At 39.9% G+C, this 22,240-nt stretch overlaps 1 protein-coding gene across 7 annotated transcripts in view; it reads right to left on the reverse strand.

Annotated features, from left to right (window-relative positions):
- Positions 1-22,240, reverse strand: part of LOC109951239 (multiple epidermal growth factor-like domains protein 11) — a 163,069-nt gene that overhangs the window by 103,903 nt on the left and 36,926 nt on the right. For all 7 annotated transcript variants that reach the window (XM_020585608.1, XM_020585607.1, XM_020585611.1 and 4 more), the window contains exon 6: positions 19,161-19,253. In XM_020585608.1, the coding sequence (XP_020441264.1) occupies positions 19,161-19,253 (93 nt within the window). The remainder of the gene's footprint in view (positions 1-19,160; positions 19,254-22,240) is intronic.

Genomic DNA, 22,240 nt, shown 5'->3' on the forward strand with positions numbered 1-22,240 from the left:
GTCATGGCACCATTAATGCTGACAAATACAAAGAGATTTTAGAGCAACATATGCTGCCTTCAAGACGACATCTTTTCCAGGGACGCCCATGCACATTTCAACAAGACAATGCAAAACCTCATTTTGCACATGACCAAGGCCTGTTTGTGGAGGAAAAGGGTGTGAGTGCTGGACTGGCCTGTCTGCAGTCCCGACCTGTCCCCAGTAGAGAATGTGTGGCGCGTTTTGAAACACAAATTGTGTCAACGAAGACCCAGGACTGTTCTGCACCTTAAGACTTGTTTGCAGGGAGAATGGGACAAAATTGCACCTGACACATTGAATCACTTGGTGTCCTCAGTCCCTGATCATCTTCTAAGTGTTATGAAAAGGAACGGAAACATCACACCGTAGTCAATGCTTTACTGTCCCAACTTTTATTAGAATGTGTTGCAGGCATCAGCATTGAAATGAGTGTTTATTTTGAACAAAGAGTAAAATTGATGAGCTATCCCATCAAATAATGCGCTGTTGTATTGTTTTCAATGTAATACAGGACACAGATGATTCACAAATCACTATTTTAATTTTGAATTTACATATCGTCCCAACTTTTTCTGATTTGGGTTTGTAGACACAGTTTGCTTTGACTACTATTTTAAACTTGAATCCCATAAAACTCCTCAAAGATCTCTGTTTCTACACATCTCAGAAGTCTAAACTTCATTCTGAATTACTAGAAATACCATGAGTGGTAATAAATAGTATCTACAAGCAAGAGAACAGCAGTCTCATTTTAGCCACAATAACTCTAAACATCCACAGCTATCTGCTATAGTGAGGAACTGGCAGGGTGTTTAGATCAGTCAAATGTCAAACTGAAGTAAAATGCTCTGTTTGAAAAGATGTTTCTGTTTCATAAAATGAAACTGGAATCTTATATTAGCCATAACCGCAATGAAATACAGTATGTAATGTGTGAGTATTGAACAGTGTTTTTAAGACTGTCATAAGAGTTCCATAGACAAAGATGCTCAGAAGCCATTGTGATCACTTATCTTCTTTCAAACTTTATTTCCATGCTTTGGCACATGTTAACAATCACATATAAAATTCTGCTGGAATGTGTTGTAGTAACCTGACTTTTACTGGCAGTCAGAATTGTCTGTTGAATATTATTATTTAACATGAAAAAAATCCCCTCTGACATTTTCGAGCATTTGCTTTTCATCGGACAGACTGTGGCTTTGATTCTGTTGCACACTGTAATTTCACAAACTAAAGGAAATGCTGAAGGATCATTTTTCTTATGCTCACAACAAGCAAGAAAAACCTATGCTTCATAGTTTCAAGCTGAATCGCAGCTCCCCATTGTAGGAGACATACGCCACAGCCCCAAACAGCGGAGCGCAGAGAGCGAATCAGCCCTCAGGGGTTGTAGTGAAATTTGATTAAAAAGTCTGTTGGTAAATTAATTTTGACCAAACACAAGGGGCATGCTGATGTGGCTAATTGGACTTGGCAGCAGGGCAAGTCCACTCGGGTGCATTGTGTGTGTGTGTGTGTGTGTGTGTGTGTGTGTGTGTGTGTGTGGCTTTGTTTTTCTATACTTGTGGGGTTTTAAAACCCAAACACTCACTATCTTCATGGGGACTAAAGGCCGGTTCCCATTAAGCAAGGTGCAAGGTTAGAACAATGTTCAGCTTTGGTTAAAGTTAAGTTAAGTCTCCCAGAAGTGAATACAAGTCTATGTAGGCACCTGGTAAGTCACAAAAACATGTGTGTGTGTGTGTGTGTGTGTGTGTGTGTGTGTGTGTGTGTGTGTGTGTGTGTGTGTGTGTGTGTGTGTGTGTGTGTGCTTGAAGATGTGTTCATGTTAAGCAAGACAATCAGTGTCCCTTTAGACTGTGTGTATTATCACTGAGGACCTAAATGAAGTGTCAGGATAAATATCCTGATGCAGTGCAGCCTTGGCACACACACACACACACACACACACACACACACACAAATGCCGATCTAAGTGGTACAAGAACAGTGGTGTGTACTAATGACTAAGCAATACATGCAAACACATTCATAACAAGCTTATATAAAGCAGCAGCTCCCCTATGTATTCCCTTGATCTCGATCACTATGGCTCTCCTTACATTCACAGTCTTACACTTTCTTTGTAATTATACATTTATATGATCCTCTTTATCCCTTTCTCTCTTCAGCTTCTCACATAATGCCCCCTGCCTCTCCAAAGAAACTCACAGCATCATTTCTGTAAAGCTACACTTAATGACTTGCTGAACTCAGTCTGCTGGGTAATGAACGATACACTGACAGTCTTCTCCTGAACGGGGTTCAGAGCAGAACAAAACACAGAGGATGGACTAGCTAATGGCTAGTGACCCCACAGTATGACCCCCTCCAAATGGGCAACAGGTATTAGCTGCATAATGAACTCGAAGATAATGAAGAGCAGCGGGAGTTCTAAGTCATCTATTGCCAGGCAGCATTCAGGTGAGTCATACTCATATACATGATGCTGAGTGATTGTGCTGCAGTGATGGACTGGCTGACTCACAGTTCAGATATGCAGGGCTTAAAACAAGCATATGACGCAGAAGAACTGAGATCAAGACTGAAAAAAAAGTTCTCACCCTGCAGTCAACAATTATCATTTATAGCTAGTTATGTGCTAAACATTTCTTTTAGAACTTAAATTTGTTTTTCACCTACAGGCTGTTTCTACACATCACTGTAAAAGTGAAATATTTATGACAGCACGTTAAACTAATAAGGGAAGGATGTCTTATAGTTCTTTGAAGGAATTTCCTTTTTAAAATTGGCTGAATTTTTCATTTCATGCCCTAGTAGCATCCAAGTAATGGACTGTGTTGGTGGTGGTGTGGGGGAAGGTTTTTTTTAAAAAGATGTGGAGTACATGTGGAGCACAAAGTCACAGTTTTATAAATAAATCAAGTGAAAATAGGACAGGGCGTGGTGTCTCCCACCCCCTTCCATGACATTTTGCTGCCTACAGCCCCTCTGTTGGTATTCCAGCTTCCCTAACCTGTGTTGACAAGATACGGTGTACAAGTTAGCCCCGTCTGCTACCTTTATAAGAAGCGTTTTGAACAGCAAGGACATGGAGAACCTGCGGCAGCTAATATTCTGAGTCAGTGAATGCAAGATCCAAATGCCAGAAGAGGTTGCATTCTTTTGCAAAGAAAGAGTAGAACAAAGAAAGAGCAAAAATCAGGATTAACATCTGTTTAATCCTACATACAACATACAATCCTACATACAAGTCATGTTACAGTAACATGCCTTGTATGTCATGTTATTAATGATGTCTATTACAAATTGTACACAACTATTCCAGTCAAGATGCATTTGGAAACTTGTCAAAGGTCAAAGTGTTTATTTGTCATATGCACAGTTAGGAAACGTGTTTCCCTGTACAATGAAATTCTTACTTTGCCGTCCACATAAATGCCACAAAATACAAGTGAAATATAAAGTAGATGAGCAATAACACAAATCTAAATAAAATCACAACTCTAAGGGACTTTAAGCAGCAAGTGAAGGGAGCAAATAAAAATACAACAAGAACACAATATAATGCAGAGAGAATGTATGCTACATGGGAGCCCTGGAGTGTAAATACTCAGCAGTGAGTGTGCAATTGTGTATGTGCAAAATGAATATGTAAACAGTACAGATGGAATTAGAGGTAGATCGTGAGTCAGCTGTTTAGGAGTCTGATGGCAGAGGGAAAGAAAGAGTTTCTCAGTCCTTGAGGATGGAGGCAACTTTCCTACGCACCCTGCGGTGGTAAATGCTCTGCAGAGAGGGCAGTGGAGTCCTGGTGATCTTCTCCACAGTCTTTACCACTCTCTGCAGGCGCTTGCAGTCCATAGCAAGATGCTCTCAGTGATGCAGCTGTAGAAGTTGAAAAGGATCCTAGGCAACATGTCAAACATCCTCAGCCTCCTCAGGAAGTACAGCTGCCGTTGGGCCTTCTTGACCAGCTGTGTGGTGTTAAGTGTCCAAGTGAGGTCCTCACTGATGTGGACGCCCAGATATTTGAAGCTGCTCACCCTCTCCACTTCAAGCCCCCGGATGAACAGCGGCCGATGAGATCTCCTCTTCTTCCTCATGTCCACTATCATCTCCTTCGTCTTGTCCGTGTTGAGGCTGAGATTACTGTCCTTGCACCATGACACCAGACCGGCCACCTCTCTCCTGTAGGCTGCTTCGTCCCTGCCAGTGATGCGACCTATCGCTGCGGTGTTGTCTGCAAACTTTAGGATGATGTTGTCTTTGTGGTAATAACAATATAACAAATAAATTATTATAACATCATATTATTATAAGTCTCTCAATGATATTCATGATGCTCATACTTTGGACATGGTCAGTGGTGAGTTGTGTGTGGCTGTCAAGGTGAAGCTAGCAATATGGCAACTGCAGAAACCAGAGTAAAAGATGAGTTTGACAACACTTGCTTAACAGTACACTAGAACAAGAGCACCACTTGTTAAATCAAAGATTGTTTGTGCTGACTGTCTATTTTTGTCCCTCTGTTTTAAAAAAAAGAGAGCTCAAAAAGACATAAGGAAACAAACATTTTGGACCTTCACTAGCTGTGGGGATAAACATAAATACAGTACATTCAAAACAAAAGTAAAACTGGAATGTTTGCATAGACAAAATGTTCACTCTAAATTGATTTGGACTGTAACAGTTTACACAGACTCAGACACTGTTTTTCACGTGTGACACTGCTGAATTTGTGAGAATACCCAACCATCTGTCCAACTGCGAGAGCAGAGACAATAGAGATGCCAGGCGTCTCTGTCCATCTCATACTTATCTCCATTAATGTTTGCTCACAGCAATGTTCAGTTCATCTTTGTATGGGTAGTGCCTATTTTATTTCTACATTTAAGTTTAAGTAAATGTATGATAGCAGTATTGTTTGTGCCCAGTGGACTTTAACATACTGGCAGGTTTACTGCTGAAGTCCTTGAACTTGGATGGCCTTTCAGATTAAACAATAATTAACAAAGGTGACTCAGCCTGGGTGTCTAATTGTAATAGAGGTAATCTTCATGAAAGACCACACTGCACACTGTTCCCAGGGGGTTTAGTCTCTCATTGAGTCTACAGTATCCTATCAGCTCCTGCGGGGTGCTTAGTTCCTACTTTCCAACAGTGAATTGCCTCCAGGCGGCCTAGACTTTGTTCCCTCTCGTCTCCCAATAGAGGGATGACCTTCCCATCCTATTCAGGACTGCAAAGTCACTGCTATGTACCAGTGGGGTTTGAAAACTCATCTCTTCGAGAAACATGTCACGTCCTCCTCTGCCCTACCTTCCTCTCACTCCCCAAATCACACCTCTGCCTCCACATTCAACTCCTGTCTTGTGACAAAGAACTTAACCTCCTACACCTTATTTCCTCTTTTATGTTTTTTACCTGGTACATCTCACGAAATAAAATGAAAAAACTTCAAAACAAACAACTCGGAAGTTCATTTGTTAGATGTGGCACACAAACACAAACACCAGTGTTTGTTTTCATTTATCGTGGAGACTTTACGTCGAATTACATTCATTTCCTAAAGAATGACCAAAACCCTTCCCATAACCACTACTTCCCTAACTCTAATCTACTCCTAAACCCCTAAACCCACCCTTACCTCTAAGCTTGAGCCAAGTTGTCACTTTAAATGTAATTATTTATGTGCTGGGGGCCACCATGAGGGAGGCTGAGCTCCCACAGTGTGAGTAATACCAGCACACGCACAGATACAAACACATTTCAGACACATCTAAAATGAATAAAACATGCTCAATAATCATACAAGACCTTCAAAAACAAAGATTACAATAACTGTCTATTAGGCAGATATTATGTAAATATTCTGCATAAATTGGCCATAAAATGTGATCAAATATCAACAAACAATATTTCTAATATGATAAAATTCAAAGTCATGATCTTTCATGTCTTTATTGAACACCCATTTAACATACAAAGTGATGGTGGAAAAAGTGATGGCAACAGTGTTTTAATAACTTGTTGAACCACATTTGGCAGCAGCAATCTCAAGCAAGTTCTTCCTGTAGCTGTGGCTTAGACCTGCACAACATTCAGGAGGAGCTTTGGACCATATTAGGACCATTCTTCCTCAGAGAGCTACTTCAGCTCCGCCATATTCTTAGGACATCTGGTGTGAATGGCTCTCTAGAGGTCATTCCACAGCATCTCTATTGAGCTGAGGTCTGGACTCTGACTGGGCCACTCCAAAAGGCGGATTTTGTGTCTGAAGCCATTCTGCAGTAGATTTACTTCAATGTTTAGGGCCATTGTCCATCACCCAGCTTATTCAGCTTGCAGACAGCCACCCTGACATTATCTTGTGGGATACCTGGATAAACTTGGGAATTCATTTCCCCCTCCACAATGGCAAGCAGTCCAGGTCCAGAGGCAGCAAAGCAGCTCCAAATCATGATGCTCCCTCTACCGTACTTCACTGTTGGGATGATATTTTCATGTTGGCACGCAGTTCTCTTTTTATGCCATAAGTAGTGCTGTGTGTTCTTCCCAGACAATTCTACCTTCGTTTCATCTGTCCACAAGACATTTTCCCAGTAGTGCTGTGAAGTCTCAAGGTGGCCTTTGGCAAGCATCAAGCCTGTTGCAATGTCATTTTTGGAGAGCAATGGCTTCCTCTGTGGCATCCTGCTATGGATATTTTGCGTGTTCAATATTTTGCATATGGCTGACTCATGAACAGAGATGTTAACCAACTCCAATGAATCCTTCATATCTTCAGCTGTTACTCTAGGGTTCTTATTTACCTCACTGAGCTTTTTGCATTGTGCCTTTGGAGAGATCTTGGCTGGGTAGCCACTTCTGTGGAGAGCAGCCACAGTACCAAATCATTTCCCTTTATAGACAATATGTCTAACTGTGGACTGATGAATATCTAACATCTTTGACACAACTAAGACTTTCCAGCTACATGCAAATCAACAACTCTTGATTGTAGGTCTTCTGAGATCTCTTTTATGTGAGGCCTGGCTCACATCAGCTGATGCTGCATGTGAACAGCACACTGACACAGTTTGAGTGTTTTTATAACTCAAGGTCATTCTAAACCACACCTCCATTCTCGTTTCATTGACTGGACTCAGGTTTACTACCAACTGACTCCAGTTGACCTTCAGTGACATCAGAAGCTTCATGCTGCCATTACTTTTTTTCCCATCACTTTGTATGTTTAATGGGTGGATTCAGTAAAGACATGAAAGATCATGACTGTTTGTGTTTTATCAACTTACAAATATTGTTTCTTGATATTTGTGACTTTGATGAAGATCAAATCATATTTTATGACCAATTTATGCAGAAAACCAGGAAATTACAGACAGTACAATTACTTTTTTTTTGTAACTGTATAAAATTAGATAAAGACAAGTAAAAAACTCTTAACAGTAATTTGACAACTAATCTTTACAAAAGGTTGATGCCTTTTCTGAGCTTTCAGCCACAAATGTAAGTTGCACTACGGTCAAGTAATTTCCAAATGTATACTTATGCTACACAGTGATAATACTAATACTCTGCAAAATGTACTAAAAAAAATCAGCCACTAGTTTCATTGAGTAGATTTAAATCAATGCTGAAAGCCAGCCACTCACTATCAGTTATTTGGAATTGTTGGGGACATTTCTGTGTAAGCTTTGGTTTATTCTGTCACTGTACTGTACTTTGTAATTTTAAGATTTTTATATGAGTTGAATGTCATTTTAATTTAATGTGTTATTTGTCTTGAGCAGGACACTCTTTTAAAAACTGATCTTTAATCTCAGTGAGGTTCTACTGGTAAAAAAAAAAGGTTATATAAAAATAAAATGAAATAAATAACAGAACCATGTCCATGACAGCTCTTCAGCCGATGACAGTTGTGAGATCCAGGTGAAAGTTGAGGAAAAAGCTAGTGATTAGACATCAAGTTAAGATTATTATCTAATTAAACTACAGTTCCCCATTTCAGTGCTGAACTTTGGCACTCAAAGTTTAAATGGAGCTGAGTACTGTTTAAAGTTGCAGTAGAAGATCCATTAGAAGCTGTTGGCACTGGAAATCTAGTGGAGGGTAATTATGGGGTGACAGCCGGACAAGTGATTGGTCTGGGGCATTCACATGGGTCAAGCCGTAGAGTATCTGCTCTTTGATTAGGTGAGAGTAGGAGTCAAAGGTAGCTTAAAGATAGATCAAGGTTAGAGGACGACGTAGATGGCCCAGTAGATTTATGATACCACACCCTGATACCCACTGCAGGAACACCAGTTAATATGAATATTGGGCTTCCATGGCAAGATTTAATATTGATAACTACTGTATCTTCCATACCTTGCTTGTGTCACTCAACAACAAACCAGTTTAGTTTTACTGAACATGTATATCTTTAAATTATATATAGTTACATAATGAAAAGGCTCAAAAAGTTAAATAACTGGCCACTGTAATCAAACTCAAACATGAAGAAATAGTGAATTTGTTGTTGACTCTATCTAGCAGTGAATTAATCCAAATTTGGTGGTCTAGAGAGTATATGTGGCAGCAGGACTGTAAATATGGGAATGAGTCCAAATAAACTACAGGGTGTGTTCATGGTAATGAAGGAACATGTCTCCCAGTGCAACAGCTCGCAGATGTGTCTTTAACAGGTTTTGTGCAACTAAGGAGCTCTATGATACAAAGAATGTCCTGGATAAGCACACAAAATACCTGTTAGTGGGTTCAATTAATTGCTGTTTTTTTTTTTCATTTTTAATGAGACTTGTTTACACAAAGAAAAACACAGAATAGCTTGCTGAGGCTTGTTGAGAAGTTAATCATCCTTGTGAATCATCATCTCAGTGAAATCAACCTGCTCAGTCTATTAGTGTCACTGCAGCCATTGTCACCTCATATCTTTGCTGCCAGGTAATAATTTTCCACCTCAGTTACAAGATGGAGTACAGTTACACTTGAGTGCACAGTGACATGTGAGCATTTTGGAGCATGATGTACAATTAAAATTAAAATTTTCATTTTGTTCTGTATAACTGCTACTTTGGCTTCCACTAGCATTAAACAGTGGAACAGCGTTGGTATGGGCCTCAGTGATCTGTGACTGCAAGGCTCCTGACATCAACATACTGTAATATCAGTCCAGTCCTTGGAAAGAAGCTCTGATGAATGTTTCAGGAACCACAGCATATTTGTTTAATCGAGGAACAACTAGAATGGCTGGTCTCCACTTTGACAGGAAAGATGATGCTTGTCAGATTGTTATTGTAGGCTTTTGGCCTGTGCCACAGTGTGTGTAACTTGATGTTGTGCGTAAATCTGATCGGCACAAAATTGGTTATTTCAGTTATCATGAGTTATCATGCTGAAAAGCGCTGATTGATGTGTGCGTCTCCAGAAAAAATAATTGGCAAATTAATTGATAATGAAAATAACTATTAGTAGGAGACGACAAAACAGAAGTCACGCTGGAAAAGATTCCGCCATTTTCTGGGACTGAGAAAACCACAGAAGTGGAAGAAATAAACCCAAACCCCTTTCACATCAGATATTTTTAAATTGGAATCATCGGACAAGTCAAAAGGCTGCTGTTAAAACTTTCTAAAAAAAATTAATCAATTTGGCCAGATGTTGTACTAAATCACATGACAGGGCCGTCACACATGTAATGTAATTTAGTAAAGAAAAAAAATCAATCAGGGCGGCACAGTGGCGCAGTGGGTAGCACTGTTACTTCACAGGCCGGGCCGACCCAGGGCCTTTCTGTGTGGAGTCTGCATGTTCTCCCTGTGCCTGCGTGGGTTTTCTCTGGGCGCTCCGGTTTCCTCCCACATACCAAAGACATGAAGCTTAGGTTGACTGGAGACTCTAAATTGCCCCTGGGAGTAAATGTGGTTGTTTGCCTATGTGTCATGTAATTTAGTAACACCCAAATTAATTACCTGTTTACCTGTTACCTAATTAATTAATTACCTGTGGTAAGTAATTACTACAACTACTCTTTTAAAATCTCAATAAAATTTCTAAAAAGGTTAAACTTTCTCTATTGAGTCAGTTTTGTTATTATTAATATTCTTATGGTTGCAGTATGTTCAGTATGTGCCATCGAAATCAGCAAAATATGGCATAAAGATCTGGGCTGCCTGTTATGCCGCAACCTCGTATGCTTGGAAATTACAAGTCTACACAGGGAAACCTGACAGCGGAGCCCCAGAGATAAATCAAGGGATGAGAGTTGTCCTGGACCTGACTCAGAAGCTCAGTGGACACAATATCACGTGCGACAATTTTTTTTACCTCGCACAAGCTGGGACAGGAGCTCCTGAAGAGGAAGCTGCCCATGGTGGGAACTATTCGCAACAACAAGTCTGAGCTCCCACCGCAACTATTGATTACAAAGGACAGGCCTGTGAAGTCTTCCAAGTTTGTGTACACGGCTGGCTCGTCCCTGGTGTCCTATGCGCCAAAGAAAGGCAAGAATGTTGTTCTGATGAGTACACTGCACAGGGATGGGAAAATCTGTGGCCAAAAACCACAGATCATGTGATGTATAGGTTTGTCTGAGTTCAATGGGGCTGTGTTGTGTAGACCAAAATAGTTACTGTGTGTTCAGCTTGTGCTGTGCAAACTGTCCTGAATGTTTGAAATTACTGAGGTTCAAATAAAAATCAGCAGTTGTGAAAAATCTTGCTTCATTGGTAAATTTGTTGTTTTTTTTCCAATCGTCTAACAAAAAATTTGCATAACACAGTTTTAATCTAGTATCTGGATGCTGCGGCGTTGACCTTTGGAGACCTATATGCAATGAGTATAATCTGTGTTGATGATGTTGGCCATCCACTAACTGGAGAAGAATACAAAAAAGACAAAAATGTAAATTATAAAAACATATCATGATGAAGAAAATGTCTTTTATGGAGCTGTTGAATGTCAGGAAATGTGCACATACTCAAACACATATCAAAAGCAGAAGCGGAGATGCAGTTACACTATGATGGATCTGTACAGATTTTGTACAGTTGAGCTGAGGAGCAGCACTGGGAGATAAGCAGAGGCACACAAGAGACAAACAGGAGCAAAGAAACAGAACAATAATTGAGGGAGAACACATGCTGCATTATGTTTTTGCACACCTCGACAGGCTTTCCCTAACATGGATACTAGCAAATATAATCATGTGAAAGCGCAAAGAGAGGCAAATACATTATTGTATGAGTGTATCTACACTCCCCTGCTGTTCCACTTATTTGCAAGCTTTCTTGCCTGTGTGTGTTCACAAATATATATGATATATGTACGTACATTTACGTGTGCTGCCCCCAACTGATGATAAGTAAATAGCATGTCTGGACACAGTAGTTAGCAAGAGCTCAAGCCATCCACAGTCAGATGTGATGCTCTTTTCAGCAAAGCACACCAGACCAACTTGACCGTGACACGTTACCAATATTACAGGTAAATTAAAATACAGAAAAACATTCATTTTCTACCGCTTAGTACCTGAACGGGGTCACAGGGGGGGCGGGGGCGGAGCCAATCCCGGCCAGCAATCGGGCGACGGCTGGGTACACCCTGGACAGGTCGCCAATCAATCGCAGGGCTAACACATAGACGAACAACCACACACAAGCACTCCTATGGGCAATTTAGAGACACCAATCAACCTAAGCTGCATGTCTTTGGACTGTGGGAGGAAGCCGGAGTACCCGGAGAGAACCCACGCAAGCACGGGGAGAACATGCAAACTCCACACAGAAAGGTCCCAGGTGGGGCCCGAACACGGAACCTTGTGAGGCAACGGCGCTAACCACTGTGCCACCGTGCTGCCCTACAGTAAAACACAGAAGTTAAAATGACAAGCTTGCTAGTTAAGACATGACACACACAGGATTAACATTCCCCCAGGTCTGACAACAATAACAGCAAACTAGGCACACATTTTCAGCTATAGAAGAAACAAACTCCTTGTGTGTGTATAACATACTTGGCCAAATAAAGTGATTATCCTTATCCTCAGCCTTACAATCTGTCTGAACTGAACATACACATTAGGTAGAAGTTTAGTTTTTGTCTGTGTCTCACTGTCAAAGTTCATCCATTACAAGAGACTCAAACAACAGAAATACAGCGTACTTTGCCGACTCTAAAGCTGTTAGCAGCTCATCAGTGAAAGGCATGTTAATGTAATGTTCTAGGACACCATGCGTTTCCTTGACAACAAATGGAGGCCTGTGCTGGATTCATCACTTAAGGACAGAAGTGAAACGTGAACAGAAGTTCGAGAGTGGGGTTCACAGAGTAACGGCTGTGGCCATCAGGGGTTTGTGCACTTTGCCTAACTCCTCCCAACCTCGGTGGAAAGAGAACTGTAGGCTCAGCTACCCATACATCCCTGCGTTCAGAGGTCATCTCCTGCAGCTGTTTGAAAAGACACTGTTAGCTCTATGAAACCAAATAAAGCTCTATCAAAAAGGGAACATTCAGGCATCTGCTCCTGTTATCTGGGTGCAGCCTGAGCTAAAATGTCACTGTTTTCACTTTGCCTAATACAACAAGATAAGAAGCAAATACTTCAAATAAAACCTGCTCCCACCCTACATATGTATTTACAGTATTTATATACTTTTGCTGCAGTCTCTGCTTCTACAGTCTCTTATGTGTTTTGATTGTTTACAACTGAATACTCTACCTCTGCTGTTAGTATAATATGAATTGCTCCTGATGAGTAAAGTGGGAGTGAGGCTGAGTTAAAACTATGAATTAGCAAGTAGCCAAGGTGCTTGAAACCAAAAAACTGACACCCAAATGAAACATTGTTTTGTATCACTCACACCATGGAGGCTTCAAAGATGACTGTAAATGTTTGTAGTCTGACTGCTGTTGTTATGTCAGAGCAGATCACAACAGCTAAATGTTTTCATATTTATCTAGAATCACTTTAATTTGAATATTCTGAATATCTTCAGGATGGCAAATGCAATGCAGCTTTAAAACATATTTAAATGTATTTCCGGGCCACATGGGGGCATCACAGCATCACTCACATATTGTAAAGTTGATAAGGGGAAGATGCTAGCAAACTATCACTTATTTATAGATCCAGAGGACAGAGAGAAAAATTAGATTTCAATTATACTTGTGTTTCTGGAAACCTGGCAAATGTAGGTCCAGTATTCACTCTCCTTTTGGTTCTGTTTTGGTCTCCACCAACTCCTGAGGGTAATATCTGGATCTTCAGTTGCTGAATGTTAAATGTCTCATTGGGTCATCACTATCTTAGTCCCTAAGGTATAAATAATTACTATTTCATTACTGATTAATCCACTGCTTATTTTCTTGAATAACTGATTCATTGTTTGGTATATAAAATTTCAAATTCTGAACACAAGATCCACAAGTCCATGATGAACCATGATGTTTTGGGTTGTAAAACCAAAACAATGACCTGAAAGACTCTAAAACACTCTGTAGAGCTGAGAGAAATGCCAAAGGCGGGTGATAATTCTATGTGGGTTCCTTACTATGAGCGACAACTAGAAGTTATTGGGAATCAGCTTTAATCAGGCCTTCAGTTTGACCAAGTCTTCTCATTCTAATCATGGTTATAATAAGATAAAGTACTGTCAGTGTATGCTTGAGCCAACTGTGTGTAAATACACTTTACAGTATACCATAAACATGACCTTAACCTACTTAACCTTAAACTCCACTATACTGTAGTTGCCATGTACAGATATTATAAAAAGACATGGCTTTCATATTGTCACTGCAGTTTATCTGTGGCACCGTACATATATCTGGATGCCTGTTTTGTCAGATCGGAAACAACTTTTCAGAGTAATCTCTTGTAATATACGTAAATCGTGAAATTGTGGACATAGAAAAGATGTTTCTACTATAAATCCTGTTCACTCATAATGAGTAATCGGTAACACTGAAATTCAGCTGTTTGGTATTTGATATTTCTTTTGCATTATTTGTTCTCTGTTAAAATACCAGTACAATTAAACTAACACAACTTTGTTATCTCTGAAATTCATAAAAGTGTGAAGGCATAGAAGTAATTACTGTTAATCAAAATTATTCACTTCTTAAATTGCCTATGTAGCAGCTTGCTTCTCTGCTTCATTCTTTTAAGAGTTTTATCATATTAAACTGCTTCTTTGCAATGTTCTTTCCCTTCATCTTATCCTTCTTGCTCTTGATAATCTTTTTCATCATAATCACCATCTTTACACGATAATTTTCATTACAATTTGTCCTTTTTCTTCTTTCTCTACTTTTGAGACCACTTCCTATGTGTCCTCTTCTGTCTTTGCTGTCTCATCCATGTCTTCCTCTGGTTGCTTCACCCCACTCTGAGCTATTCTTACTGCCTGGCAGAGCAGCAGTGTTTCAACTAGCCTGGAGCTTGGACAGAGAAGGAGACTGAGGCTTACCCACTGCTTCACCAGCTAATCTGGTTAGGCGCAGTGGAAACGATGCCAAGGGTCATCCTGTGGTCTCCCCTTCTTTCCTTCATTGTTCTCATACAAGCCCACTTAAAGTTTGAGTCGCTTGTTACTAGCAGCTGGTGTGTACTGTGGGTTCCAAAAGGGAAGAAAGCCACACACTACTGCGTAAAAATAGATTCAATACTTCTTTACACAGAACCCTGAGTGAGAGGTCGCTCATAGTCTTAGTCTGATCTAATCAACATCATGTCCAACAGCAGCAGGCTGCTGTCTTTAACAAAAAACCTCGTTAACCCACCGCGTGCTACCTACACAGAAGTTACACTAACTAGTAAATATGGTGGAGCATTTTGCAGTTAAAGACCCAAATATCTTTATCAGGAATTTATGGATACCAAAAGCAGAGAATAAAGGAGAATAAATAAAGGATTTACATCTGCCAGAAAAACAGCTCCAAATATGAATATTGCTATATGCCTACTGAGTGTGTAAATAAGCAGAAATTTGCTATAAAGTTGGCCATTACAAGGTAAAAAGGCAATAACATGTAAATGTTGCTTATTTTTGCTGCATTCAAGAACCCTCCCACCCCCACCCCCTATCTTGTGCTTCACCTGAAATATTGTCTTTTTCAATATTAAACCAAACTAACACCAGTGACGTGCAGTGAGGTTGACAGCTGGTGAGGCACTGACTCTTTTACAGTCAGATTTACAAATACAAATGAACCGTTAACAAATTGTCTGTTAACAGACAATGTGTTATATTTTATATCTCATATCAACATTCTTCACACAAACGTGACCCATATTTAATTTGAGGTTAAAATTTATTCCAATTGAGCTTATTTCTAACTAGAAATAATAAAAGTTTATGGTCTTACCTTTACTTGTACACGAAATCCATTTGTCAGCTGGTATGTATTACAAACCCTTTTACCGTTCGAATCCAATATTAAAACAAATGTTCTCAATAAAGAAGATCCTTCTGGACAAAAATGTCCAGACTGTCAAAAATGTTTTGATTGAAAGTCCAGATTTGCGAATTTTCTCAGCTTGGAAATGTAATCTTCGGATTGTAAAGGAAATATAAATAAGCACGAAGAAGATTGTAGGTAGCGCAAGAATCTGTGGGCTCACTAGCGCCCTCTGCCTTGAGGCAGGGACTGTTTGCCTCACCGAGTAACTTTTTTACTGGGTTTTATGGTTAATCTGCGAGCCTAAACACGTTACAGAACTACATTTTATACATTATCCAGATTATGGCAAGGCAGAGCATATAATCAGAGTGTTTGAAAGCATTTTATTTGCGATATATAGAGGGACAGCGACACACTATTGGCATCGCATACAGTTTGTGAGGATTACACGATCCACCGAGAGGCACAGCAAAGTGCTGCCTCATCGCGCATCTCCTCCATGTATTTGAACGGGATATACAAAAATTCTGCCATAGTTTATTGAAAAAAAATCCTTTGACATCGGATTCGAATGGCAAAAGGGCCTACAACACACACCAGCTGACAAATATTAACATTTATTATATTTTATGGTTAACTTTTTTTTTCCTTTTCAAGATTGACAGGGGAGGCTCTGCCTCACCTGCCTCCCCTGACCGCACGTTACTGACTAACACTCTTGCTGCACCAGGTCAGGTATTATGTGCAACAAGTAAAATATATTTATATTAATATATGGGTATGGGCACCGGAACGCAACCTGGACAGATAGCAGGTAAAATAAACATGAGAGCAAAGAGAAAAAATCAAAAGAGAGGTGCGATTGAAAACATATGCTGGCACAATTTTAAACACACATTTTTTTGCATTGTGAATGCTTACAACACTGCCTGTCACCCCTGACAGCAACGGACAGTCACTTTGGATGTGTGGATTACTGCAAAAGTAGTATTTCTTGTGTCACATTGCAATGCATCACCAACAGACATGTATATCTTATTTAGCCTCATTAATATAAACAGGCTGGACAAAAGCCAGACATGCTCTCCTTCATGAAGGTAAGATTTATTGCAGGACTGTTGGAATTAGACTGCATTAGTCTTGTACTGTACCTAATAAAGTGGCAACTGAATATACTTTGCATTTGACCAGTTTGTTTTTAAGAATCCACCTTTTTTAAGTCAAGGTTGGATACCTCTCTCTCCACAAATCACATCATTTTATCTCTATCCGCTCTGCGAATAATTGCTAAACTCTTTCTCATTAAAACCAGATGAGCCTCCACTGAACGTATTTGAATCAGAGGAGAAGGTGTTGTCCACCAATCAGGACTTAGTAATACAACTCTTCTGTTGGTATGATATTAGGCCTTTGAATTTTGTTACTTTATGCCACTGCAATTAAACTACAGTTATTTGAAAACCATCACAGCCTGAGCCGCAGTGTATTAGACAGCAAAGCAATAAAAAAATAAAAGAAAGTGGGCCCTCACATGTGTCACTGGCCAGTGGATTCACTTCCCCTGACCAATCAGGTTAAAAGTGTGCATAAAATAAAACACAGTCCAAGTAAGAGTAGGTTCAATATCCCCATAGGAGGCACAATCCAGCCTCACACTGCAGCATCTTTGGAGTAAATTACATTCTTCTACAGGTAATGAGCAAACGACAAATTCTATTGTGAGGATGTGAGGAGGCAGAGTCCTCATGCTGCGATGTATTAATCTAACGTAGGACACTGGAAAAAGATGTCTTTAAATTTATTTTCCACTCAGATTCACCTGTCATACAGCTGCACTCTCTGCAGGGTAAAATGAGGCTGATGCAGACAGTTTTTGCTTTATTAGTAAAATAAATAAGAGCATAATAAGAGGGGATGATGAATAGACTAGCAGGATAATAAATACAGGCAGAAAACTGCAGCACATCGAAGAAAGGAAGTTAAAGCCAGCCAAACTTCCCGAGTGAACCTGACATACCAGCTTGAGCTTGTGTTTACCTCTGCTCCTTTTCTTAAACAGGGGCAGGCATTACTGGGCAGTCAATACCTTATCCTTCCCTTCCCCATAGCCTAATGGCTAGTAGATTTACCTAACCTCTGTCTTGATTTGGCCTCTGTCCCCTGGCCCCTGGGCAGTAATAAAAACAGGTAAACAATGAGGAGGCGGAAGGGGCTGTGTGACTCATGAAGTGTCAATAGTGCCCCAAATCGTTCACACGCACACACCTATGGTTTAGACTGAGCTGGACTCCCACAGCACCAGAGAGGGCAGTACGAGAGTCTGAGGAGCTGAGGAGTGGAACCAAACAACAGAAATGAGAATGATATTGAAATGCAATAGCTTCATTTCAAGTTTAAAGGTGCAATCACTAAAATTCTTACAGTTCAATACCACAAAACTGACTTAAATGTCTCAGAGAGGAGTGGAGGGGTTGATAGAGCTGCTGATCAGTAACCATGACTCCAAGACGGTCTCTGTTTCAGGTGCTGAAATTTTTTGCTTTCAAACTCACTTTTTGGCCTCAAATTAAAACACAACTGTCCTGCTACAGCACCTCTAGTTCAGCCTTCCATCACTGTGTCAGTGTCTCATTTCCTCCTTTTGGACACACTTGTCTTTAAGTGGGTTACCATGCACCTGTTTATGCAGACTTGCAAGTTCCATATAAAATAATCTGAGCTGAAATGCTGAAAATATTGGAAAAATATAACATATTGCATTTTTACACGTTGCTGAGGTGGAAATGTTGCTGTATTGATAACAACAATGAACAAAGGAAGCAAACTTATACATTTATAATTCATGATAATATGCATATCACTGAAACAAGTCACATAAGCTTCCACTGAAGAGCTGGTAGCAAACAAAAACATTGGTCTGTAACATCCCTCAAATTTATTCTTGAAACAAGCATACATTTTCCATAATATTTCCTTTTTTTAATTAGCTGTGCAATGGTTTATGTTGATGCCCTAGCTCCTAATATTTGCACAATAATTAATTTGCATTTACATTTGAAGATTCTCTGCACATTGTGCTAAATTTGGTACCACATTTGGATGAAAAACCTGACTCTTGTCACTGTCAGACTATAGATCACATTGATGTTCTTTTTACTGGTCTTCCCGTAAAAGCTATTTAACAGCTTCAGCTAATTCAAAATGCAGCCATCCGTTGCTTAAGTTTTATTAACAATGTAAGCTGTATTGACTCAAACTAGACATTTTTATCAGCCTTCTTGCACAGACAAATATGTGACTCTTATGCTCACACTGTACACGGTTGTCCACAATATAGGTGCTAGCAATGAATGTAAAGACAGGTTTGTGCATTGACAATGTCAGAAAGGTTGATTTGAACAAACCACGACCTAAACATTGTTCATAAGGAGAGGAAGGCAGCAATAATTTGTGTAATTCAAGTATAAAGCACAGGACCCAGTCACGATTACAGCAGCAACAACCCACACAGTGGTGCTGGGTTGTTAAAAACCTGGGGCAGTTCATGCATTTAAGGGTTAAATTATTAAAATTCTCTAAACAACTACATACTGTAGTTAAATGCAACAAGCACATCAATGCACCACTAATCGTAAAAATTCTTCTAAAAGTGTTAGATGGACCCAACTCACAGACAAATGCATGAACTTTATCCGAGTTTGCGACTACCTGAAGCATATACTCACCGCTGGAGCAGTCCAGTCCTCCCCAGCCAGGCTCACACTGACAGGTATCTGGAGAGACGCACCGTCCGTGTGCGCACTCTTCAGTGCACAGTGCTGAAAGAAAAACAGAGATTAACATCAAAGCCTTCTTTAAATACATCTGTTAAGTGATTAAACAGTCTCCAATAGTATGGTGGAGTTTAACACACTGCAAAAAAAAAAAAAAAAAAAAAAATATGTAAATAGACAAAATAAAAAAGCAAAAAAAAAAAAAAAAAAAACTAAACAAAAACAAAAATACAGAAACACTGCAAGCAAACAGCACAAGCAACAATTTCTGCATTTTGTTATTTTTTCACTGTAGCTTTTTTCCCTAAATGCTGCAACCTGTGTTGTCAAACTGGTGAAATAGTTTTCTTAAACTGCACATCTTTGGTCCGTTCACATGAGTATTCCTCAGAGCCACCGTACTCTGAATTCTGAGCAATTACTCTGACAGTTTCCAGACCCAGAACTTTACTGAACCAGACCCTAATCCAAACATCAGGTGTTCTCCTCCAACAAAACCTCACAAAAGTCAAATGGAAACAGAACTATTCTTCACAAAGTGTTTGTCTCTTTCCTTTACAGTAGAAAGTCCCTTTTCAGACAGGTACTGGAACCCTGAAATTATCCAGACATTACCCAGAAGAGCTGTTTGTGAAAACGCAAATATCCGAGTCAGTTGACCCAGACATTAAGTACACTTGACCATACCAGCTCCCAAGTACAAATTCTGCATAATGTCCAAGTGAGCTAGAGTGAACCCAGAGGAGAAAACAGCAGCGTATAGTCCGGAGTATTCACATGGAGCTATTGTGTCGTGCTGATGACGTTCTACTGTATTATGTGGCTGGCACAAAACTGGAAGAATACAGTTATCTGGTGGTGAAGAAGAACAGGCATTTACAATGAAGATGCCAACAAACAAGACATGACTTGGCAACTTCTGTTGTTAAGAGCCAGCACCATAACTGTCAGACAAGTTTAAGGAATGGCAGGGGACTCAGTTATTTATGACCAAATGACAAGCTGGCTACATGACTGCATCAGGTCTGCCTTCTGCACACTCTACCCAGGCACCACCATCCCCAACCTCCTTGCATAAACCAAACCAAAAGTATTTTAGGTGAGAACGTATCTGACATGGACTATCTTCTGTTATGTGATACATGTGTGAAACAACAACTCTGGACAAAGTCCGTTGTTACAGTAAATTATGATTGACCCATCATTTGGCCCCAAAAGGGACCAGTCTATGATGTCATAAATTTTTTAGGGTTCCATAACAAGCAACACCAGTTCTCAACCCTGACTTGTCCTAAAATGAACATCCAGTGATTTCATAGATGCCATTACAAGGGCAAAATGCAGGCCACCCTGTTGAACCCACTGGTTCAGTTAAATATACTCAGTGGCAACAGGACAGCCCCCTACTTGGCAGTAACTAAAACAGCTGCTAGCGTTATCTCTGTTCAGCCAGTCCAATGTCATGGCGCCACAAAACATAAGAAGGAATAAGACATCATGCTAAGTTGGTTTCTACTCTCTCCTCACAGTCCTAGTAATATCATAGCAACCAGAAGAAAAATATACCAATAGTTATCCCTCTGAATAAATGTCAGTATTATCAACAACCCCCATTCTGTGAGTGATGGGTTTAAGAGGTGCCTGAGGCAGCGTGGAGCTTCCAGCCACTTTCTAACATACATACTAAACATTTCTTCTAGCTTCTCTACCTTAGAAATGAGTTTGTCATACACTGCCAGTGGTCATAACAATCGTGCCAAAGACCAAACTGCAGGCACCACAGTTTGATTTTGCCTGGAAGGCCCGACAAGGCTATGCTCTTAATACCTGCTGTCTCAGGTCCTGGATCACCTCTTTATCACTGGGAGCTGCATCATACCATCTTGTTGACTGGCTTCTCTGGCACTGTTGGAAATGTCTCCCTGTCAATACAAAAACCTTTTATCTGAAAACACACATTTCACTCTTAAAATGGTGCTTGACGCTCCGACTTAAGACTTAACAGTCATTCTAGTCCACTGAAGTTTAACTTTTATCTATTTAGCTTTTTGAACATTGCTAGAGACAGTTTTGCTGGTTTGCCTTCTCTCTGTGTAACTAAGTGGTGTGCATTTATGAATTCATAATATATAAAAATGTCAGCTTGATCATCTCTTTGAATAAATGAATGCTACATGCTTGTGAGACTAAGTTAAATGTTTAAACCTTTAATATATACCTATTATGAGCTCTCTCTTTTACGCAGTGTGCCCTTCGACTGTCCAGGATGTACATCTAAGAACTGGCCGTTCTGTGTGCATTAGTTTTAATCTGCATAAAGTACTGGTTGGATTTATAGCATCGTGATAAGGCAGACAATTTAAAGTTGCATTTGAAGTAAGTTAGGTCGTTAGCAGCCACCAGAAAAGTAGAGCACTTTATTATAAATGGCAGTAGTATTTGCACTTTTGGTAAGATGCCCATACTGTAGTGTGTTTTCTTTGTGTAGTTTATCTGCTGGAGTTTATCATAACAATTTAAAACATTACATTAAAATAGACGTTGTGGGAACCTCTGGGTCTTACAGTATCGTGCTGTATACAAAGTCATTCTAATGTGCCACTGAATTTAAAGATTTACATGTTGTACTTTGAAGTCAGTAGGAGTGATATTTCCAGGTTCAACTGTAGTTGTTAAATATGAACAGAGAACAATTTATGTCCGTGTTTAATCTCTTTAAGCATTCTCATTTCTCATTATTTTTCTTTACCCTGGTCTCCTCTTCCCTCACACCTTCTCATGGCCACGGCTGGCCTTCAAGTTAATCGCTGCACAAGATGACGACAGTGACACATGGTAGCACTGTGAAAACACTGCCTCATTTTTTATGTTGTGATAGTGTCATTCGTTGTGAGCATTCAGATACTGTGTGACAGCTTTCAACTGTATGGTTATGTCATCATGAAATATTACACCATTTGAAAAAGCTAAAGGTGAAAATGAAGATGTTAGAGCTACCTTATCTGTTGGCTGCATGAAGCAGATAATATTCC

Source organism: Monopterus albus, unplaced genomic scaffold (genome assembly GCF_001952655.1).
Source record: "Monopterus albus unplaced genomic scaffold, M_albus_1.0 scaffold372.1, whole genome shotgun sequence".
NCBI classification, from domain to species: Eukaryota; Metazoa; Chordata; class Actinopteri; order Synbranchiformes; family Synbranchidae; genus Monopterus; species Monopterus albus.